The sequence below is a fragment of the Chiloscyllium plagiosum genome, chromosome 3 (assembly GCF_004010195.1).
Source record: "Chiloscyllium plagiosum isolate BGI_BamShark_2017 chromosome 3, ASM401019v2, whole genome shotgun sequence".
In the NCBI taxonomy this organism is placed as follows: domain Eukaryota; kingdom Metazoa; phylum Chordata; class Chondrichthyes; order Orectolobiformes; family Hemiscylliidae; genus Chiloscyllium; species Chiloscyllium plagiosum.
In genome coordinates, this window is record NC_057712.1 from 92,316,002 (window position 1) to 92,339,266 (window position 23,265).

At 40.3% G+C, this 23,265-nt stretch overlaps 1 protein-coding gene across 2 annotated transcripts in view; it reads left to right on the forward strand.

Annotated features, from left to right (window-relative positions):
- Positions 1-3,956: 3,956 nt before the first annotated feature.
- The window catches only part of LOC122547353 (ensconsin-like), a 146,357-nt gene continuing 127,048 nt past the window's right edge, over positions 3,957-23,265 (forward strand). The window contains exon 1 of one of the 2 annotated variants that reach the window (XM_043685998.1): positions 3,957-4,069. In XM_043685998.1, the coding sequence (XP_043541933.1) occupies positions 4,015-4,069 (55 nt within the window). In that variant the 5' untranslated portion in view covers positions 3,957-4,014. Of the gene's footprint in view, positions 4,074-23,265 lie in introns of both variants that reach the window. The other variant, XM_043686012.1, reaches the window with a different exon arrangement.

The window sequence follows — 23,265 nt, forward strand, 5'->3', positions numbered from 1 at the left end:
AAAATGGGTGAAAGGTCTCCAGGATGCTGCCAGAGTAACTGGGGTGATCATTTAATTTTGGGGCGATTATTTACATGGAGCATCACAAGGCATTGTCTCGAAGAATAAGCCTCAGAGTATTTGCCAACATTTATTCCTCAACCAACATTACCAAAACAGGTTCTTAGATCATTATGTCTTGTTCTTTATGGCAGTTTGTAGTGTACACAATTAGCTCGTGTTTCCTGCATTTCAAAAAGACACAGCAGTACCTGGAAATGAACAAACTGTTCCTATTGGACCTCAATTTTGAAGTACGTGTATAAGATGAATCGGACCAGTATGTCTCATTAGCTAACTTTACTGGTTTCCCTTCTGGATGACTACTCTTCAGAAAATACTGGCGGTAAGGTAATTATCATATGCTTCACCACACTATCACAATTTTGTGAGGCTCCAACTACAACTACATCTTACATAACACTCACCACTATTCAACCTTAACAGTCTCATCAACCAACCAGATTGCACTGTATCTGCTGGTGCACTTCACCCTTTCCTGTAGAACATCGTGGAGTAGGGGCTAACTGGATGGCAAGAGATGTACATCCATTTCCTAACCCCCGTGGAGGAGATGGTGCTGGTCACTATTGGAAGCCCCAGTGCTGAGGCTACGCATAGCAGCACAGAAGAAACCATTAAATGTGACGGTCTCCTCAAACCTAGCCTAGTTTCTCACAATTCACTTTCCCTTCATGCCATGTCCCTAAATTCTTTAAGGTGCACACAACATATTTCTTACTCCCATTTCAAAACCACAAACCTCACACGACAATCTTTCTCTTTGGCTGTTGTCTCGCAGAGATGCAAACTAGACTCGTAACAATGGAATTAGGGAGACAGTGAGGACTCTCCAGCAGAATTGATAAAGCATGGCGCTGGAAAAGGTCCTATCCGAAATATCGACTCTCTTGCTTCTCGGTTGCTGCTTGATCTGTTGTACCTTTTCCAGCGCCACGCTTTATCAACTGTAGCTGAAATGGAATGCCAAAAAACTGACGACACGGCACTGTTTCTTGATTGGATAGTCACAGTCATCCATTCGAACACTGACGTTGCCCAAATAACCAAGGGAATAGATTAGAGACAGGACATGCATGTAAGGGGATGCTAGGCAAAATGGGCAGTATCCAGTGCAGACCGGAAAAGGAAAGCAGCTTGCCAAAGGGCAAGGTAGAATACAGATTCCGTTGCAGATGGTTCAGACACGCCTTTTAATGAGGCAGTCAACAGAAGAATGCTGCTAGATATGCATTCTGGAATGCTTGGTGAATTCGAAAGCCTGGAGTCAATACCATAGAGCATGAAGGGAGTTCAACACCAACTGAATACTGAGTTGTATTGAATACAGATTTTGTTTACAGTGTGCTTATTGTACATTTGTAATCACACAACACCAGGTTATAGTCGAACAGGTTTATTTGAAAGTAAACGAACACTGGCCCTCCACATCATGTACGTTTGTAGACCAACCATGATTCAATGTCTGAAAGGCACTGCGAAACAAGCAATAACGTAAGTGATGCCACGCAAAGTCAACTTGCCTGGAAATGGTCTAGCAACTAAGGGGTCCTTCCTTGTTTTGAAGTTGCAGTTTCAGAAGGTGGCAGATTTCAGTGAGGACATCCATACTGAATTGCAGACCTTTCATGCATTATTTCTCAGGTAAGAGAGGTTCCGGTAAGAGTATTCCTGCCTGAACACTTTTGATAGATACAGTTTCAACCTCTTTCAGTTTCCATTGTCATTTATCTTGTCCTTTCTGGTCTCACTTTATTCTTTTAATCATATTGTATGGAGGATGCCTACTGATGCGCTAATATATAGGAGCAATTGGTTTGTGCAAAACCCTTGAAGTCAGCAAAAATGCCTCAACAACTGCCATCCCATTTCCTACAAAGTTTTGCAACTGGAAAGATCTATATACAAACAACCCACTTGTAGTCATAAAAATGTCCAGAAGAAATCAATCAACAATAAAGGTGTAAGTAGATCATTATCACTTTAAATCGTATTGGTGGAATCCTTTCTGTTGCTGAATGTACATCAGCTATGCAAATTAATAAAGGCCTTTTAGTAGGGCATTGAGCTCCAAAATGGTATTGCTAGTATCATTGCAGTGAGCTTACAGGGGCCCGCGGCTGTATTTGAAGACCCCGTGTACAGAAGATTAATTCTATTTATGTAATCTCTTTTTATTCTTTCTGTAACTCAAAATGGAGCTGGATTGTGGCAACAGAACACTTTTTACCATATCTTTGTAGCTATTTGTGAAAACAAATAACACATAACTCATAGAACCATAAGATCTGTCTGCTGTGCATACATACAATGAACATTGATTGAAGCACCCTTTAGTCTTCACCAGTATGGCATCCAGAATAACTTCCTCAGAAAGGTTAATATGCACTTCAGATATCACTTTGGAGTTCTAAGGGCTCTCGTGGTGCCTAAAAAACAGACCAACAGCCCAATTTATAACCCAAGTTTTTTTTATACTTAAGTTCAACCCCTTCAGGAATATAGGACTAAGAGTAGGCTATTCAGTTTCACAAATCTGCTTTTCCACTCAATTAGATATTGGCTGATCTGTAATTCCACTCCTTATGCCTACCTGGTTCAGTAACCTATTTCCTTAACAGAAAATCTATCGATTTCAGTTTTACAATTTTCAATTCGACCAGCATTAACAATGTTCTGAGAGAAAGCTGTTCAGATTTTCACTACCCGTTTTGTGGAGAAGTGCTTCCTGACATTATTCTGAAATGGTCTAATTCAGATTTTGTCTCTTTGCTTTTCACATTAAAACAGTGATCATGATGTAGTTCAAAGGTGTGTAATTGGCTTCAAAAGGTTTTAGGCGGTCCCGAGATCGTGAAAAACAAGGATAAAAATGCCATATCTTTATTTTCTTGCGAAGCTATACTTCTTATTTCCGACCTGTGCCGCATAGTAATAAGTTCATGATGAAGTTCTGATTTTTATTATTCCTTTGGTTCATCTCCATCTAAACGACTAAATTATCCAAATTGAAGTATTTGGTTTTTATGTCTAAGTTACGTTTAGTATCGAATGTTTACCAGTAAATGCGCGAGAAACTCTAAACACGAGTCATGCATTTTCAGTAGAATGTCTTTGATCATTTTTATCATCGAACCAATCAGAAATAACAGTTCAGAGCTCATTCAGGAATCTATTTGATGTCTGTAAACAATTCTGGAAAAGAAACTGAAAAGGTTGGAAATATTTCGGTGAGCCGCAACGATGGGCCGAAAGACATCCTGCACTTTAACAAGACACTCCAAGTCAGGTAATATCCGCCGAGAGGCAGTGAGTTAAGGCTTTAGCTCGACGATCTTTTATCAGAACATTTGAACGCGTTTTTCTTTCCGGGGAGAGTGGGTAGGTTATCGGACACCTCTGGTACAGAGATCCTGTTCGTGCAAACAACACGGTGCCAGTACAATTATGATTATTAAACAAATTTATCAGTGAAACCGCGCACCAACGATGGAAATGCACTACAATTCCTTGATAATGATTTGTAGCTCTTGTGTAATTTATTCTGTATCCGAATTACCGTTTGCTTCCGTTCAGCTCCATGACTCGCTAATTATATATTAATAACTAACACCCGTTGTAACGTTAATGAGGCACTTTTGCAACATTTGTCCTTTGTCTGTCTGCAGACGTATGATCGTTATCCGATATGCTTATTTTGCGCAATGATCGCGGTTATCCATCACCTCTTTTATGATGTATTTATGTAACAGCAGCTGTTACCAAGAGCTGTGTGACCTGTCGCTGATGTATTTTGTATAGTACGTGCATCTCAGCTGTGTTACCTGCTGCTGGCCTCTATGCACCAACCTGTGTCTCTGTTACCTGGCTCAGAGGAGGGCGGGGCCTGACTTCCCGCTGGTTGAACTTCCCGCCGCCCCAAGGTGGGTTCGCCTGCTGCTGACGTCAGGAGCAATGGCGGAGGCGGAGGGAGTCGCATCCAGAGTGGACGGTGGCGATGGTGTCGGTGGTACGTAAGTTGTTCGCAGGATGGGATGTGGTGAAGGGGAGTTTCGTGGGGAGGGGTGAGGAAAGGAAAGGAAAGGAGGAGGGCTTTTTTTTCTTTTTGTCGGGAGGTGGTGGAGGGTGGGGCGGAGGTGGTTGTTTATGTGCGGGGACGCACCTGTGGCCGGGGCCGTTGGTCGCGAGCGGCCTGTTGCCCACGTCATAGTGATTGGTCCTAGGAAACGGGGAGAGCACGCGGCAGCGCGAGCGAGTCCGAGACGGGTCAGTTATTTTCCCCCCCTCACCTCCCCCTCCCCCAACCGCGACGGACATTGTCTTGTCTTTGCTCGGCTGCATGCAACATGTCTCCTTGCTTCATCGCCAAGCAACAAGTCGGGGTAAAGCTCCTGCTTGATGCTAACCCACCAGAATTGTCAAGACAGGTGGACGCAAAAACGCTTTTTGGTTTTTTTCCGCTCATATTTTTAGTTCACGCGTCGGCTTTTTCGTTGGAAAGGACATGAAAATCGTGTCCTGAGCAGATGTTGGCAAATAAAGGAAACGAATTGATTTTTTAAAAAAAATCGAATTCCATTCTGTTGGCCTCAGCTTCCCTGCAAGCATCACAAGGGAATCCCGTGAACGCACTCAAAAGCTGCGTTGGGTTCAGAGCGAAGTTAGAACCACAGAATCCCCATGGCCATTCGGTCCACCGAGTTCACGCTGACCCTTGGAAGTGCGTCCCGATCCAATCCCTGAAGCCCTACAGTTCCCTGGCTAATCCACCTAGCCTGCACATCCCAGGACACAATGGGCACTCTAACATAGCCAATCTAACTAATCTGCACATTTTTGCACTGTGGGAGGAAACGCACGTAAACACAGGGCGAATGTGCAAACTCCACATCGACATTCGCACGACTCGAACCCGGGTCCCTGACGTTGTGAGGCAGCAATACTAATCGCTAAGCCACCCAAAGTTGGAAAGATTTTTTTAATGCTTGCTCGGTTAACATTTTGTTGTTGTTTAGTTCAAGCTTGTGCAGATAAAACCTGGAATTGTTTGCCAAGATTGTTTGATTCTCCACATGTTCTGCTATTTTTATTAGTCTAGAAGAAATGATCTTGTTTAACTGCTTGGTAGATTCTTTTAACCTTGTTTTACCTGGTGCTGAGGTTTGAACGTACGGGCGTGGCTGCATAATATTTGATAATAGATTTACCATCGGGTCTGTGTTATTCCTAACCCTTATTTGTGAGTGCTGTATTATAACTGGAAGAACAGCTGTTTTCTTGCCACATAATAGTTCTGAAGCCGCAGCATTGTATTTCGTGTTGTGTTTCTCGTTGTAAGTTGGTAAACCAGTGTCATTACAGGCTACTGTTAACTATGTTGTAGGTGGAAACTTGTGTAATAAAAGTAGGAAACCTGAATTAGCCAGTACTTTTGATTTTTTTGTTGGGAATTTTTCTGAAGCAATATCCTTTCTGATTCTAAAAATCTGCAGAGTGCCAAATGAAACATTTACATTACATCACACAAAACCTATCCTAATGTTTCTGTCGTATGATGTCAGTATTATGCATTGCACAAATCTTTTCCAGTTAACCTGTAAGAGCTGCAATATTTTTGAATCATGAGAATATTTTTTAAAAGGGCTATTCCCTCTCTTATTAGATCATTTTGGGGGAAAAAAAAGGGCTTGTACTTTTATCTACCATAAATGTGTCAAAGCTTTCTTACTGTCACTGCTTTTTCAGCATTGCACTGGGGTGTCCGTGCAGCTTCATTTTTGGGGTCCATTCCATTGTTCTAACTCAGGTGAAAAGTACAATTTTGGCATTACTCATAGGTTGTAAATTATTAATGAGTGAAAACAACACAATAAGATATAAAATATGAAAATAAAATAACGTAGTAATTGGAAAGACACTACATTAGCTTGTCAGTGTGATTATAGTTCACACGATTAATTCAGGTTTGTTTATCTTGAGAAACATTGTACCCAAGGGTATCCTAATATAGCTGGTTATTTAAGACTGTGAACTTGAACTTGAAATGACTACTGTTTCTATTCTGATGCTATTGAGTACTCCATAAAATCACGATTCCAGCTGTTTCCAGTTCTTAAATTCTTTCTTCTAATTTTAGTACAACTAAATACTTAAAAACAAAAGAGCTGTTTTGGACATGATTAAAATTTTAAAATATTGAGACCTAGAATGTTTGTTTTGCAATTTGGTTTGCATTTACTTAGATGCAAAAAATTTTGAAAGTAAAATGCATAGTTTGCGAACTGTTTGAGCTTAATGTTATGTATAACTGAAGATGGAGAAAAAGGAATGGATTATCTTGTTCAAAACTAATTGTCAAGCCAACTAAAGTTGTTCTGCAGGTAGAACATTTTATTACTGTGTATACTGTATAATTTCTATGCATATTGGAAAATTTGGGCTCAAGATTAGGTGAACTCTTTAATAATTTGTTTTAAATTAATGTTAAATTCTTACTGTGTGGTTCAGCCATTCTCTAATGTCAGAGGGACGTGTTACATTTTCCCTGCTTTAAGGACATCTTTCTTGTGTCAAATGCAAAGGACTACTTTTGCAGGCAAGCCAACACTTGACTAGGCAGACATTTCTTTAATTGAAGGTCTGAACAGGAAAGTATGTATGTAATGCCTAATTATACATTTTTTTTTGTTATCACTAATTTTGCTTGAGAACATTCTGAATAGATAAATAATATTTGAAGTCTGTAAATACAGGAGATTACTCAAACAAGAGCCAATATAATACACAAGGAGATAGTAGAAAAGTGGTTTCAGTTAATTGCATTTTAAAGTGACTGGAAGGTTTGCCTACACATCTTATGAATATGAAATAAGAAAGGTATTGGCTTATGGTAAGTATTAAGATGCAAGATCTTCCAGCTTAAAACTGGAACAGTAGTATGAAGGATTCAGGTTTTGAATGTCCAGGGTTCTGTTTGTTTTAAAAAAAAAGCAGTATCAAGGGATCAGAATGACAGCATGTCTGAACTATGATGATTTAGTGAAGTGTGTGTGTGGCATTGGTTGTTTTAGAGTTTGACTAGGTGGGATTGATCAGCAAGGGAAGTGTAGCTGGATGCTGTAGTCGAAGGTGCTATGACTGTTGCATTGCTGTTCTTTGAAATGATTTTATAATACAAAAAAGTTTGTATGGCCACTGGAGAAAGTACAGATAAAAGTTGGTCAAAGCAAATGAGTAGAAAAGCAAGCAGGAATGAAAGTGTGTGGGGGGTTAGATTAGATTCCCTATATTGTAGAAACAGGCCCTTTGGCCCAACAAGTCCACACCAACCCTCAGAAGAGTAACCCACCCAGACCCATTTCCCTCTGACTAATGCACTTAACACTAGGTGCAATTTAGCATGGCCAATTCACCTGACCTGCACATCTTTGGATTGCGGGAGGAAACACACGCAGACACTGGGAGAATGTGCAAACTCCACACAGACAGTTGCCCAAGGCTGGAATTAAACCCGGGACCCTGGCGCTGTGAGGCAGCAGTGTTAACTACTGTGCCACTGTACTGCCCTATGAGGTATGAGCAGTTTATGTACCTTTGTTTCCATCTTTTCTCAGGGTTTTTAGAAGGAAATTACTTCATCGAAAGAGTCAGTGCTGTTATTTTAGTTTAGATGATAAATCAGTATTAATGTTGTTTACCTTTTTTAAGAGACTCAGTTTTGAGGAATTCCATTAAGGAATTAAAATCCCATGCATAAAACCTGTTCCTAAGGGCTGCTTTTATGTTTAAGGCTTTAAGTGCTATAATTGTACAGAATTGCTTATGCTACCTGAAATGGGTTGCACAGTGGTTAGCACTGCTGCCTCACCGCGCCAGAGACCCGGGTTCAATTCCCGTGTCAGGCGACTGACTGTGTGGTGTTTGCACATTCTCCCCGTGTCTGTGTGGGTTTCCTCCGGGTGCTCTGGTTTCCTCCTAGAGTCCAACAATGTGCAGGTTAGGTGAATTGGCCATGCTAAGTTGCCCATAGTGTTAGGTGAAGGGGTAAATGTAAGGGAATGGGTCTGGGTAGGTTGTGCTTAGGGCCTGTTTCCACACTTCGACCCACCTATGTAGAAAAACATTTTACTTGAGTTGGCAGTTTTGTATAAATGCAGGTGAGTTTTGATCTTCATGTTTTGAGTAAGTTTGATAGAAATAAATTACTCACTTATGTAATGGATTGCGTATTTTAAAGTTTAGGCTTTTGTTTAAATCCCTTGAGAAACTGGATAAGAAAATAAGTCTCACGTTTACCCAGTTAAATGCAGCACCATAATGGATGTAGCCAGTAGCTGGTGCATAGTTTGGACCAGGACTTGAAGATAGTTTGTCTTTCCTGTATTTAATTGGTGGGAATATATGATCACCTAGTACTGGAAGATTGATAAGCAGTCTGGTCACTTAAAAACAGAAGAGGAATTGAGGGACATGGCAATTAGTATATCTTAAGCATACTTGAGGAAACTAATGCTGTGATTTTGGATATCCTTGAGGGGTGCCTATAGCTGAGAACTGGACTGGGGTTGGACTTTTTGAGGGACCACCAAGATATTAGTGCAAGAAAAGGAAAAGTAGTAATTAAGCAAGAATGGAGTTGGATGTGAGCAATCCCAACCTGCTTGAGGATAGATCAACTGTGTCCTAAGACGACCCCCCAATGAGGTCAAATGTTGAAATTTTAGCATCATGGACTCTAAGCCAGCACCGGCCCTTCACGATTTTGACTGAGTCATTACAATTTTGTTGTGCACCAAAAGACTCTTCCTCAAACTTTAAAGTATAAGCCATAAGTATTAATTTAACCTGAAGCAGCGTTGTGTAGAGGAATGCTGTTTTCTGGGTCTGTAGATTGAAAGAGGCAAAAATGGCCCTTAGTAGAATATGCTCTTGTCAGATGTGGGAGTTTAGGGAGAGTTTGTGTTCCTGAGGATTATAGCTGCAATAAATGCTGTTGGCTGTGAATCCTGTCAGTTCGAATGGATTGGTTGGAGAGAGAGAGAGAGTTAGAGGCAATGAGGAATTTACAAGAGCAAGGGGATGTGATGATGGCACTTGTAGGAAGGGAAAAAATGTTGCAGACATTCACATAGATGGGTTAACTCCAGGAAAGGTAAGCGAGATAGGCAAGTAGTGCAGGAGTCTTCTGTACCTATCCCCATTTCAAACAAGTATGCTATTTTGGAAAATGTAGTGGGTGATGGATTCTCAGGGGAATGTAGCACAAACAGCCAAGTTTCTGGTATTGAGACTGGTTCCAAGAGATCAATTCTATTAGGGGACTCAAGTCCAAGGTACAGACAGGTGTTTCTGTGACCAGCAGCGAAAAATCAGAATGGTGTGTTTCTTTAGTGCCAGGATCAAGGATGTCTCAGAGGGTGCAGAATGTTCTCAAGGGGGATAGGGGCCAGCAGGAGGTCATTGTACACATTGGAACTAATGATATAGGGGAGGGAAAAGGTTGAGATTCTGAAGGGAGATTAGAGTTAGGCAGGAATTTAAAAGGGAGGTCCTCGAGAGCAGTAATATCTGGAATATTCCCGGTGTTACGAGCTAGTGAAGTCAGGAATAGGAGGATAGAGCAGATGAATGCATGGCTGAGGAGCTGGTGTATGGGAGAAGGATTCACATTTTTGGATCATTGGAATCTCTTTTGGGGTCGAAGTGACCTGTACAAGAAGGATGGATTGCACCTAAATTGGAAAGGGGACTAATATCCTGGCAGAGAGACTTGCTAGAACTGCTTGGGAGGATTTAAACTAGTAAGGTGGGGGTTGGGACTCTGTGGGGTCGTGAGGAAAGATGTCAATATGAGACTGGTACAGTTGAGAACAGAAGCGCGTCAAACAGGCAGGGACAAAGCAGAAAACAAGGTGGGACTGATTAAATTAAACTGCATTTATTTCAATGCAAGGGGCCTAATAGGGAAGGCAGATGAACTCTGCATGGTTAGGAACATGGAGCTGGGATATCATAGCAATTATAGAAACATGGCTCAGGGATGGGCAGGACTGGCAGCTTAATGTTCCAGGATATGCTACAGAAAGGGAGGCAAGAAAGGAGGGGGAGTGGCGTTTATGATAAGGAATAGCATTACAGCTGTAATGAAGGAGGATATTCCCGGAAATACATCCGGGGAGGTTATTTGGGTGGAACTGAGAAATAAGAAAGGGATGATCACCTTATTAGGATTGTATTATAGACCCCCTAATAGTCAGAGGGAAATTGAGAAACAAACTTATAAGGAGGTCTCTGCTATCTGTAAGAATAGTTATGGTAGGGGATTTTAACTTTCCAAACACAGACTGGGACTGCCATAGTGTTAAGGATTTAGATGGAGAGGAATTTAAGTGGGTATAAGAACATTTTCTGATTCAGTATGTGGTTTTACCTACTGGAGAAGGTGCAAAACTGGACCTACTCTTGGAAAATACAGCAGAGCAGGTGACTGGGATGTCAGTGTGGGAACACTTTGGGGCCAGCGACCATAATTCTATTAGTTTTAAAATAGTGATGGACAAAGAGACTAGATCTAAAAGTTGAAGTTCTAAATTGGAGAAAGGCCAATTTTGATGGTATTAGGCAAGAACTTTCAAAAACTGATTGGGGACAGATGTTCGCAGGTAAAGGGATGGCTGGAAAATAGGAAGCCTTCAGAAATGAGATAATGAGAGTCCAGAGACAATATCATCCTGTCAGGGTGAAAGGGAAGGCTGCTAGGTTTAGGGAATGCTGGATGACCAAAGACATTGAGGGTTTGGCTAAGAAAAATAAGGAAGCATATGTCAAGTAGATTGAATGAATCTTTAAAGGCAGTAGGAGTATACAAAAAGGAGACATGAGATAGCTTTGGCAAATAGGGTTAAGGATAATTCTTAGTGTTTTTGCAAATACATTAAGGACAAAAGGGTAACTAAGGAGAGAATAGAGCTGCAGGAGATAGGGGAGATACTAAACAAATATTTTGCATTAGTATTAACTGTGGAAAATGACCTGGAAGATATAGAGTGTAGGGAAGTAGATAGTAACATCTTGGAAAAATGTCCATATTACGGAGGAGGAAGTGTTGGATATCTTGAAATGCATAAAGGTGGATAAATCCCTAGGACTTGATCAGGTGTACCCTAGAACTCTGTTGGAAGCTAGAGAAGTGGTTGGGCCTCTTGCTGAGATATTTGTATTACCGATAGTCACAGGCGAGGTGCTAGAAGACTGGAGGCTGGCTAATGTGGTGCCACTGTTTAAGAAAGGTGGTAAGGACAAGCCAGAGAGCTGTAGACCAGTGAGCCTGACGGTGGTGGGCAAGTTGTTAAGGGAGTCCTGAGGGACAGGATATAGATGTATTTGGAAAGGCAAGGCCTGATTAGGGATAGTCAACATGGCTTTGTGTGGGAAACCATGTCTCTCAAACTTGAAGTAACAAAGATAGTTGATGAGGGCAGATAGAGAGATGTGATCTATATGGACTTCAGTAAGGGGTTCGACAATGTTCCCCATAGGAGATTAGTTAGCAAGGTTATATCTCATGGAATACATGGAGAACTGGCCGTTTGGATACAGAATTGGCTCAAAAGTAGAAGACAAGTGGAGTGTAGTATTGGAGGATTGTTTTTCAGACTGGTGGCCTGTGACCAGTGGAGTGTCACAAGGATCGGTGCTGGGTCTACCACTAACCATCATTTTATATACGTGTTGTGGATGTGAGCATGAGAGGTATAGTTAGTACGTTTGCAGATGACACCAAAATTGGAGGTGTAGTGAACAGTGAAGAGGGTTACCTCAGATTACAACAGAATCTTGATCAGATGGGCCAATGGGCTGAGAACTGGCAGATGGAGTTTAATGTAGATAAATGTGAGGTGCTGCATTTTGGGAAAGCAAATCTGAGCAGGACTTATGCAATTAATGGTAAGGTCCTAGGGAGTGTTGCTGAACAAAGAGACCTTGGAGTGCAGGTTCATAGCTCCTTGAAAGTGGAGTCACAGGTAGATAGGATAGTGAAGAAGGTGTTTGGTATGCTTTCCTTTATTGGTCAGAGTACTGAATACAGGAGTTGGGAGGTCATGTTGAGGCTGCACAGGACATTGGTTAAGCCACTGTTGGAATATTGTTTGTAGTTCTGGTCGTCTTCCTATCGGAAACTTGTTGTGAAACTTGAAAAGGTTCAGAAAAGACTTGAGATGTTGCCAGGGTTGGAGGATTGGAGCGATTTTGGATTCCAGGATTTTGAATAGGCTGAGGCTGTTTTCCCTGGTGGGGGAGTCCAGAAGTAGAAGGCGTAGGTTTAGGGTGAGAGGGGAAAGATATAAGAGACTTAAGGGGCAACGTTTTCACGCAGAGGGTGGTACATGTATGGAATGAGCTGCCGGAGGAAGTGGTACAATTGCAATATTTAAAAGGCATCTGGGTGGGTATATGAATAGGAAGGGGTTTGAGGGATATGGGCCGAGTGCTGGCAGATGGGACTAGATTGGGTTGGGACATCTGATCGGCATGGACAAGTTGGACCGAAGGGTCTGTTTTTGTGCTGTACGTTTCTATGACTCTCTTTTTTCCCACCCCACTCCTCTTGGTTCTTACACAGTGGTCGCAACAATTTCAAGTCTCAAAATCGAGTCACAGTGGGGGGGGAAAAGGTTTGATAACCACTGATATACGAATTAAAAAGAATAGGTGGAATAATTTTATTTTTCTTTTGATATAAGCTTTTTTTTTGAAATTTTGACCGGCACAAATGTGAATGCTGGATACAAACGTAAAGATTAGTGTGCAGTTGGGAGATGACAATTTTTTTTTTCCTTTTGAAGAGGAAAGGAAGGATGAAGATGCAGCAGTAATAAGGGTCTGTTTCCATGCTGTACATCTGACTCTATATGGGCAGTAGAGATGGATTAACTAAATTAATAAAGATGAAAGTGCTGATGACACAATTTAAATAATCAAGTTTAGAGGTAGCAAATCCATCACTGAGGACTCAGATAATTTGCTGCTGATGTGGAGTAGGGTGATTCTATGGAGCTGGAAATTGGCATTCTTAGTGAAGGACCTGATATGTGGTCAGAATTCCATCTGTCAAACATGCCAAAGTTGTCAGCAGTCTGGGTTCATCTCAGACTGACATTTCAAAATATCCATAAAAGTTTCATAATTGATTTTATTTGAAGTGAAGTGACTGTTGTAATATAGGAAAACGTGACAGTCTCTTTGCGCAATAGGGTTCCACAAAGAATGATGATCCAATTGGACATTTGAGCAGTTTGCGGTTATGTGAGAGGGGTAACTCATAGTTAGAATATGAAAAGAATGTCCATCTGAGTATAAATGGGTCCTATTTGTAATTACATGTTCAAAAACTGAAAATGAATTTTCATTGTTTGATTTTTGGTCTGTGTTGCTCTGAATATATTGGCTATTGATAAATAGTTCAAGAGATTGTGCACTGCCTTTCAAAAGATTTGAGTTTTGAGTTCTGTGGTTGCTAGTTACTGAATGGATTCAAAGTGCAGGGCCGCATGATGAGGGTCAAAGTGCACAGGCTGCCGTCCAACAGCAGCTGTTTTGAAATTACCATTCAGTTAGTTTCCTTTTGTGTTGCAATTCTTGCAACTTTCAATTAATTTTTGGTGACCCAGTTTTATTGTTGGTTGAAATTGTAATCTCAGCAAAGTTGACTTAATTATTTTCTGATATACCAAACAAAATATACTACGATCTACCAAACAAGAAATGCGTGTTTTAACGGATAAACTTGTTTAAGTTTTGAACAATTTACATTTGTAAAGTATACTTGATAATCATACGGCCAATGTGTTTAAGTATTTAATTTTTAAATATAAAGATTGGAAGTTATATATATTAGGTTCAATATTTACTTTACTTTTTTTCATTTAAAAACAATATCTGTACCTCTTGGGTTTTTCCCAACATAGTTGTAGAGAACATCAAAAAATTTGAGCATCCAAAATTTTGAAGAACCAAAATGAAAACTAAAGAAACCAATTGTAAATATTAGGTTCAATTTCAGAAAAATAAACTTTGTATTTCACCTGTGATTGGTAGATGTCCAGATTCTCAATACCGCTCAAATCAAAATTGAGAATGCTAGGTTTCTGTGTAGACATATTTTACTTGTACACTGACCAAATAAAAAGGAAAACAGTACTTGCAGGAACAAAAGAAGTTGAAATACATAGTAGAGCTGTACTCTGCCAACATGTTATGTTATTTCTAACATTTTGAGTCTGTGTAAATTGGCTCAAATTGGTACATCATTCTAACTCAGTTTGGTTTACTTTTGTTTCGCAAAAGTAATTTCGCTTCACTTGAATGGTACAAACTAAACTAATGTAATAGGACATGCTAGCCAATGCTCACTGATGTTCCATGTTATTCCTAAATACACTACTAGCATTGTTTCTCAATGATGCATTCATCAATGATTGAGTTTTTTGATTCCTTCCACTTTGCTTTATAAAGAAGACGTTTTAGCAGATTTCATGTTGTTTCCGGTCACATCTACCACAGTGAGCAGTGCCTTTTTTGAGAAATTTGTTTGCATCAATACTGATCAGTCAATCACAGAACAAAAGCAGCAGTTTGAAATATATGGCCTGATAATCTGACATTATTGAAACAAATTGAGAAATTGCATTATAATTTTGTTAATTATTTTAGGATTACCAACTTCTTCTGTTTTGAGTTCTGAAGCTTTTTGTTCCTTTGCCAGCATATTCGCAACTGACCAGTTACTACATAGGGTATAAGATAAGCTTTCATGTTTGAATTACATCTTTGGTGAAGAATAAATTAAGTTTGCAGCAATTGTTGCATTGCATTTGGGGGCAGGAAAATTCAAGAATATTTTCTTTTCTCTTCTCCCTCTCCCACTCCTGGTAACTCACTAATGTTTTCAATCTTTCAAAGTCTTGAATACTGATCATAATGCACCTTACGATACAAGTTGGTTCTTCCTCAGTTTTTTTAAATCAATATTTATCCTACAATAAACATTATAATGGTATCTGATCATGTTTGCCTGATCCCTTTGTGCAAATTGCTGCCGCATTTCCTTGATTACACTGGTCATTTTATAGCCAACAAAGTGTTTTTAAAAGTAAAATGCTTTGAGATATCCTGTTGTTCTGTAAGGAATCTTATATAACTCAGCAACTTTAAATGTGCATAAACTAGTTTGAACATCATAAGATGCTTCTACAACCAAGTAAATAAATTTATAACAATAAAACTGCAGATGCTGAATATCTGAAAGAAGGTTGGAAATTTCTGAAGAAATTCAGATCTGATAGCATCTGTGCAGAGAGAAACAGTAAACATTTCAAGCCCAGTGGTTCTTCAGAAATTAATCTTGCTGTGTTAAATTCAATGTTTTTGGTGCTTAAATAGTTTGATTATTGGTCTAAAGCTTTTTCTGTCTGGTTCTTAAGAAAATACACCTGCTGACACTTGACATTCTAGCTGCCACTTTATTGTGCAAGGGTTTTTTATATCATGTTTGATACAACATTTGTTTGTGATTGACTGACTAGTGATGCTAAACCAAAACATCGATTGCTAAGACTGAAAACTAACACAGGCGTTGTTGACCACACAGTTTTCTATTTTATTTGCCCATTACTTCGTAGGTTTTCCAATGGCTCAAAGGTCAGTGGTGTTGTAGATAGTGTCGACGGCTGTTGCGGGCTGCAACAATACATTGACAGGATGCAGAGCTGGGCTAAGAAGTGGCAGATGGAGTTCAACCTGGATAAATGCAAAGTGATTTATCTTGGAAGATTGAATTTGAATCCTGAATACAGGATTAAAGACAAGATGCTTGGCATTGTGGAGGGACAGTGGGATATTGGGGTCCATGTACATAGATTCCTCAAAGTTGCCACCCAAGTTGGTAAAAGGCGTACACAATGTTTTGGCTTTCATTAGCAGAGTGAGTGAGTTTGGGAGCCGCGAGGTTTTGCTGCAGCTCTATAAAACTCTGGTTAGACTACACTTGGAGTTTTGTTTCCAATTCTGGTCGCCTCATTACTGGAAGGGTGTGCAGATGCTTTAGAGAGGGTGCAGAGGAGATTTACCAGGATGCTGTCTGGATTGGAGGGCTTCTCTTATGAAGAGAGGTTGAGGGAGCTAGGTATTTTCTCAGTGAAGAAGCGGGAGAGGTGACCTGATAGAGGTCTCCAAGATGAGTGGCATGGATAGTGAATAGTCAGAGACTTTTCCCCAGAATAGAAATGGCTGTCATGAGGGGTCATTTTATGGCAATTGTAGGAAAGTATAGGGGAAATGTCAGAGGTAGGTTCTTTATGCAGAGTGTGGTGGGTGCATGGAATGCACTGCCAGCAGTGGTGGTAGAGTCAGACGTTAGGGACATTTTAAATGACTGCTGAACAAGCACATGGACGGCAGTAAATTGAAGGGTGTGTAGGTTAGGTTGATCTTGGATTACGATAAATGCTTGGCACAACATCGTGGGCCGAAGGGCCTGTACTGTGCTATATTTTTCTGTGTTCTTTGAATTTGGTTTGTTTTGAAATCTGATCAGTGAATTGGAACTTTTTTTTGTAGCTGCTGCTGTGATAAGATGTCACACTTCATATAAGTGAGAAAAAGGCAAATTTTAATATCTTGAAGTTAATGGCCAGTTTTGCTGATTCATCATAGCATGTAGGGCGCTCTTAAATGCGAAAAGTGTGCTAAATGCAAGTGGCTCACTAATAGATTTACTATTCTTGACATGGGTGTAAAATTCTTGTCTGTAAAATCATTGTCTAGCCCTAATGCATCACTGTAATCTGCAGTCTTTTTTTTCTTGTCAAAAACTTGAAATAACTTCCTCACTCTAATCTGTCATTGGGAATCTTAGCTGAAGATCAATGTGGGAACAATCTTAATCCCTCCCCCTCATTTTTAGTCTGGAATTTGCAAGAATACTGAGCACTGACTTACAAGGAGTCTTGCTTCTAGATTTAGTGCCCTGGTGGTGAGAATCTTTCTCTGCTTGTAACATTGTTCATTCAGTATCTCCATATCAAGTTTCATTCAAGACATTAAGCTGTCAAGCAGATGATCTGGTTGAAGAATTTTCAGTCAGCCAAACAAAAATGAAAGATTAATCAAACCACTTCCATGAAGTTTTACATGGTGTAAAATAAAGATTGCATTGGGCACAAGGTGAAAGGGCAATCTTAAATATCTAGTAACAATCATAATTTGAACATTTAACAATATTCCACATTTTATGGCCAGATCAGTTTTGCAGCAGGTTTTACATTGTCATTAAAACAACTGTGGCTCATTGATCAAGGCTAATTGCTAATTTAAACCTGACACACAGATAAGCTCACTTTGCGCCGTAGTCTGTTAAATTTCGAGAGGCAAAGAACTATCCCAGATCTCACTATTTAAAGTAAAAATTAACAATTTTATTCTTTAAGTCCAAAAGATAACATTAGAACAAAACCTATTTACAACTCCTTTCCTCTTAAACCCAACCTTTACCTCCCACTCTACAATACTGGTCCAATTTCTTTTTGTAAAAAATAACCTGATTAAGATTTCCAAAAAAATTGCTTTTGAAAATGAGTCAGCTTTGTCGATTCACCTTTGTAGATTTTCCTCTCTAGATTTTTCTAGGTTGGCCTTTCTTTAGTCTTCTGCACAACGTTTCTTATGGACAGGTACCTTTTCAGAGAGCTATTCGGCTAGCAGGCTATACTTATTGGTGTTCTTGGCAGTTCTTCCCCCTAACTGTTGAAAATGTCCAGTTTTATATCCCAAAACATCAGATCATTTAATTGGTTTGATGTCATGAAACATTAAATTCAAATTTTGATTGGATTTTGATCTCTGGGGCATAATTTAAACTGGCTGAATTTTTGAATTTGTTTTTGTACCATGGCAACACAGCACCAGCTATTTGTCATTCAAATTTTACATTTTAAATTGTTCAGCACACTCTGTACTTCAGTTCTTGCCAACATCCTCTATCTTAAAGATACAGTACACACCTGCGAAAGTGCCTAAGTTATAAGTAGGTTGGGAAAAGAGTTAAGTTTTTTTGAGCTTTGTGAAACAAGAAGTTCAGCTGAGCATGACTGCGATCATAAGAATCTGCAGTTAACTATGGGGTGCTGGAGGCAAGGGTAGTGGTAGAAAGGTTCATTATGTGGAGCCATTTAACAATATTGAAAGCATTCAGTATGTAAGGTCAGTTAACAAGGTGAAAAGTATTCATTATGTGAAACCATTTAAGGTTAAGAACTTTCATTGTGTAACAGCAGATGGCTTAATCTTTACTGATGCTTGCTGATTGTAATGGTCACCCAATCAATATGTTGCCTTATTTGGATGCTCCTTCCTGTAAAATGACTGTATAATTCATTAAGAAACTGCTTTTTCAGAGAACACTGAACTCACGTCTATGTGCACATGGACAATTGTTCTCTCTCCCTCCAGGGCCTGGACTAAAGATGGAGGTAAAGCCATACTGTGTCTGAGCTTTGATTGAGGGAGCAATGGGATGACACACCTACACCTTCATAACAGTAAGGTGATAGATTGGAAAAGGATTAGTTTCAGCAAAATATGGATGTCCTTGTACATCAGTTGCTGAAAGTAACTACACAGGTACAGCAGACAGTGGCGAAGGCAAATTGTGTGTTGGCCTGTGCAGTGAGAGCATTCAAGTACAGCAGCAGAACTGTCTTGCTATAATTGTCCGGGGCCTTTGGGCAACCATACCTGAAGTATTGTATGTATTTTTGGCCTCCTTGGAGGAAGGGTGTTCTGGCTATGGTCAAGTGTAACAAAGGTTTATCTGACGGCCTCTTGGGAAGCCAAGACTGATTATGATGAGAAACTGGGACAAGTTAGGAATATATTCACTGTACTGTCGTTCAGAAGAATGAATGTGGAAATGTCATAGAAACATTGAAAAGTCAAAACAGGACCGGGTAAGCACAGGAAGGATGTTTCCAATGAGCAAGGGGTCGCAGTTTAAGAATATCAGTCCATTTGATGAAACATTTCTTCAACCAGAGAGTGGTGAGCCTTTGGAATTCACCACCATTGAATATTTTCAAGACCTGAGATATATTTCATGGAGCTTAAAGGTTCAAAAGGTATAGGAAGAAGTGAGGACAGGGTACGAAGTTGGATGATCAACTGTGATCATATTGAATGGCATAGCAGGCTCGAAGGCTGAATAGCCTACTCATCGTATCTGTTTGTATGTTTAATACTGTTGTAGTTTAATAGCAATAGAAGTGCATACTGTATCATTTCTTAAGGTATCATGAGCAAACATTGCCACATATTTGCCTTTCCAGATTTTCTATTCCTAAGCTGCCCCATGCAGCACAATGGCATTTACAAGCTGTATGTTTTAAAAAATATTTTGCTGGACACAAGGTACTGCACAATGAAGTGTACAGGTCGTGTGGTTTAGTGATACTCTGAGGAAGGGCCACCGGACCCAAAACATTAACTTTTCGCTTTATCTTTACAGATGCTGTCAGACCTGCTCAGCTTTTCCAGCAACTTTTTTTTTATTTATAGCATCCACAGTTCATTTTTTTTTTAAATTTAGTTTAGTGATGTAATTCCTCTATCTCCAAAACCCCCATCCCAGATACCAATTTTGCAAAATGAGAATAGCTTTGTGGTTGCATTGTAAGATCTTTGACAAATGGTACAACTCTAGTCCTTAGTATGGTGCTTTGTATGATAGTATTTTAGTGAAACTGGTGAAATTGGTTGCAGTTAAATTTTATTTTTTACATATCACTTTACAGAATAGAATTTAAACACTACAGCTTTATAAATTGATCCTATGAAAATATATTTTTGGAACTGCGGACAATGTCAAGATGTAATTGAGAAATCCAATACTATTTTTGGATTAGTGTGGAAACAGACCCATCGGCCCAATAAGTCCACATCTACCCTCCGAAGTGCAACCCAACCAGACCCATTCCCATTCCCATTCCCCTACAATTTACCCCTGACTAATGCACCTAACACTGAGCAATTTAGCATGGCCAATTCACCTAACCTGCACATCTTTGGATTGTGAGAGGAAACCGGAGTACCCAGAGGAAACCCATGCAGACACTGGGAGAATGTGCAAACTCCACACAGTCACCCAAGGCGGGAATCGAACCCAGGTCCCTGGTGCTGTGAGGTAGCACTGTGTGTAGCACTTGTCTGTACCCTGGTCTGCGTAACCATTTCTATAGCAGTAATTAACTTCCTAGAGTGTATTTTGGAATATCGTGAGGACATTACCAAAATGTAAGTTTCTTTCCACAGAGCAACTCATCTTGCTCGCCATTGTTTTGCAGAAATTGTGTGCATAATGCCATAATGTAAAGATGAAACTCTTCTTGCAAGATTTAGGAGGATTTGACCTGCCCAAAATCTTTGGATCCTCTGCCAGAAAATCTTTAACTACTTAGTGCTCTTAATCAAGTGCGCTTCAGGGTGGTGTTTAACTATTTTGCTAGAGTCTGAAGATTCTTTCCTTTGGAAAGGAAAATCAAATGTAATTTAGGAGATTTAACTTTTTTCTGTTCTTGGTAAAGAATTTAAAATGGGATGAACTTAACCTTTTTACAGAAATGAAGATAAGTCTGAGAGACTCTTGCATGGAAAAAGGGATATTTCATGTACAGTCATGGGTCCATATCAATGCACCTGGAAAGTTGGCTTAACAATGTGTATTTCCAAGTTTGAGGGAGGAACCAGGAAAACTGTTAACTACTTAATGCGATTTAATATTATATTCATCAAAGTGAATTCAATAAAATATGTAAGACTGATTCATTCAGGGCTCTCTACGCCCTGAAGTTCCACAAAACGTAATTGGAAAGGATCGGCTTAGAATATTACATGTGGCCATTTCCAGAGAATACAAAATCTCAAGAAGCAGTCATGATGCTGATTACCCATATATGGCTACATTTCAATTAAGTCAAGGGACAGGCAGTAGAGTTGAGGCAGAGAAATCACAATAAAAATGATGTGCAGGAACTGCAAATGACTGGAGTTTATAGAAGGAAATGTCCTGCAAATGGATCAAATTGCAGGTTTTGTAGAAAGTCCAATCACTGGAAAGATTTTCAGAACAAAGACAGCAAATTTGTTTAATTGCACCCCACTGGGGTAGCTGGAAGTTGAGTTGTTCTGAGTTGTAGCAAAGTGCCCAAACTACAATCTGAAGAAGGGTTAAATGTTAACTTTGCTTTTTTTCTACAGATGCTGCCAGACCTCCTGAGTTTTTCCAGCATTTTCTGTTTCTGTCCCCCGATTTAGCTATCTGGTAGACCCAGGTTAACAGAAGACACAGACCAGGTTTCTGTACTTAACTAGTTTTAATAGACAATAGACCATAGACAATAGGTGCAGGAGTAGGTCATTCTGCCCTTCAAGCCAGCACCACTATTCAATATGATCATGGCTGATCATCCTTAATCATACCCTGTTCCTGCCTTCTCTCCATAACCCTTGATTCCACTATCTTTGAGAGCTCTATCCAACTCTTTCTTAAATGAATCCAGAGACTGAGCCTCCACTGCCCTCTGGGGCAGAGCATTCCACACAGCCGCCACTCTCGGTGAAGAAGTTTCTTCTCATCTCTGTCCTAAATGGTCTACCCCATATTTTTAAGCTGTGCCCTCTGGTTCGGCACTCACCCATCAGCGGAAACATGTTTCCTGCCTCCACAGTGTCCAATCCTTTAATAATCTTATGTCTCAATCAGATTCCCCCCCCCTCAGTCTTCTAAACTCAAGGGTGTACAAGCCCAGTCGCTCCAGTCTTTCAGCGTAAGGTAGTCCCGCCATTCCAGGAATTGACCTCGTGAACCTACGCTGCACTCCCTCAATAGCCAGAATGTCTTTCCTCAAATTTGGAGACCAGAACTGCACACAGTACTGTAGGTGTGGTCTCGCCAGGGCCCTGTACAGCTGTAGAAGAACCTCTTTGCTTCTATACTCAATCCCTCTTGTTATGAAGGTCAGTATGCTATTAGCCGCCTTTACTACCTGCTGTACCTGCATGCTTACCTTCATTAACTGGTGTACAAGAACACCCAGATCTCTTTGTACTGCCCCTTTACCTAAATTGATTCCATTGAGGTAGTAATCTGCCTTCGTGTTCTTGCCACCAAAGTGGATAACCACATTAAACTGCATCTGACCACTCACCTAACCTGTCCAGGTCACCCTGTAATCTCCTAACATCCTCCTCACATTTCACCCTGCCACCCAGCTTAGTATCATCAGCAAATTTGCTAATGTTATTGCTAATACCATCTTCTATATCATTAACATGTATTGTAAAAAGCTGCGGTCCCAGCACTGATCCCTTCGGTACCCCACTGGTCACTGCCTGCCATTCCGAAATGGAGCTGTTTATCAGCACTGATCCCTGCGGTAACCCACTGGTCACTGCCTGCCATTCCGAAATGGAGCCGTTTATCACTACCCTTTGTTTCCTCTCAGCCAAGCAATTTCCAATCCAAGTCAGTACTTTGCCCCCAATACCATGCGCCCTAAGTTTGCTCACGAACCTCCTATGTTGGATTTTATCAAAGGCTTTCTGAAAGTCCAGGTACACTACATCTACTGGATCTCCCTCATCCATCTTCAGAGTTATATCCACAAAAAATTCCAGAAGATTAGTCAAGAATGATTTCCCCTTCATAAATCCATGCTGACTCTGACCTATCCTGTTACTACTATCCAGATGTGTCGTAATTCCATCATTTATAATTGACTCCAGCATCTTTCCCACCATTGAGGTCAGACTAACTGGTCTATAATTTCCTGCTTTCTCTCTCCCACCTTTCTTAAAAAGTGGTACAACATTAGCCACCTTCCAATCCGCAGGAACTGATCCTGAATCTATCGAACTCTGGAAAATAATCGCCAACGCATCCACGATTTCTCGAGCCACCTCCTTCAGTACCCTGGGATGTAGACCATCAGGCCCCGGGAACTTATCAAACATCAGACCTAACAGTCTCTCCAACACCAATTCCTGGCAAATATAAATTCCCTTCAGTTCAGGTCCTTCAGCCACTGTTACCTCAGGGAGATTGCTTGTGTCTTCCCCAGTGAACACAGATCTGAAGTAGCAATTCAATTCTTCTGC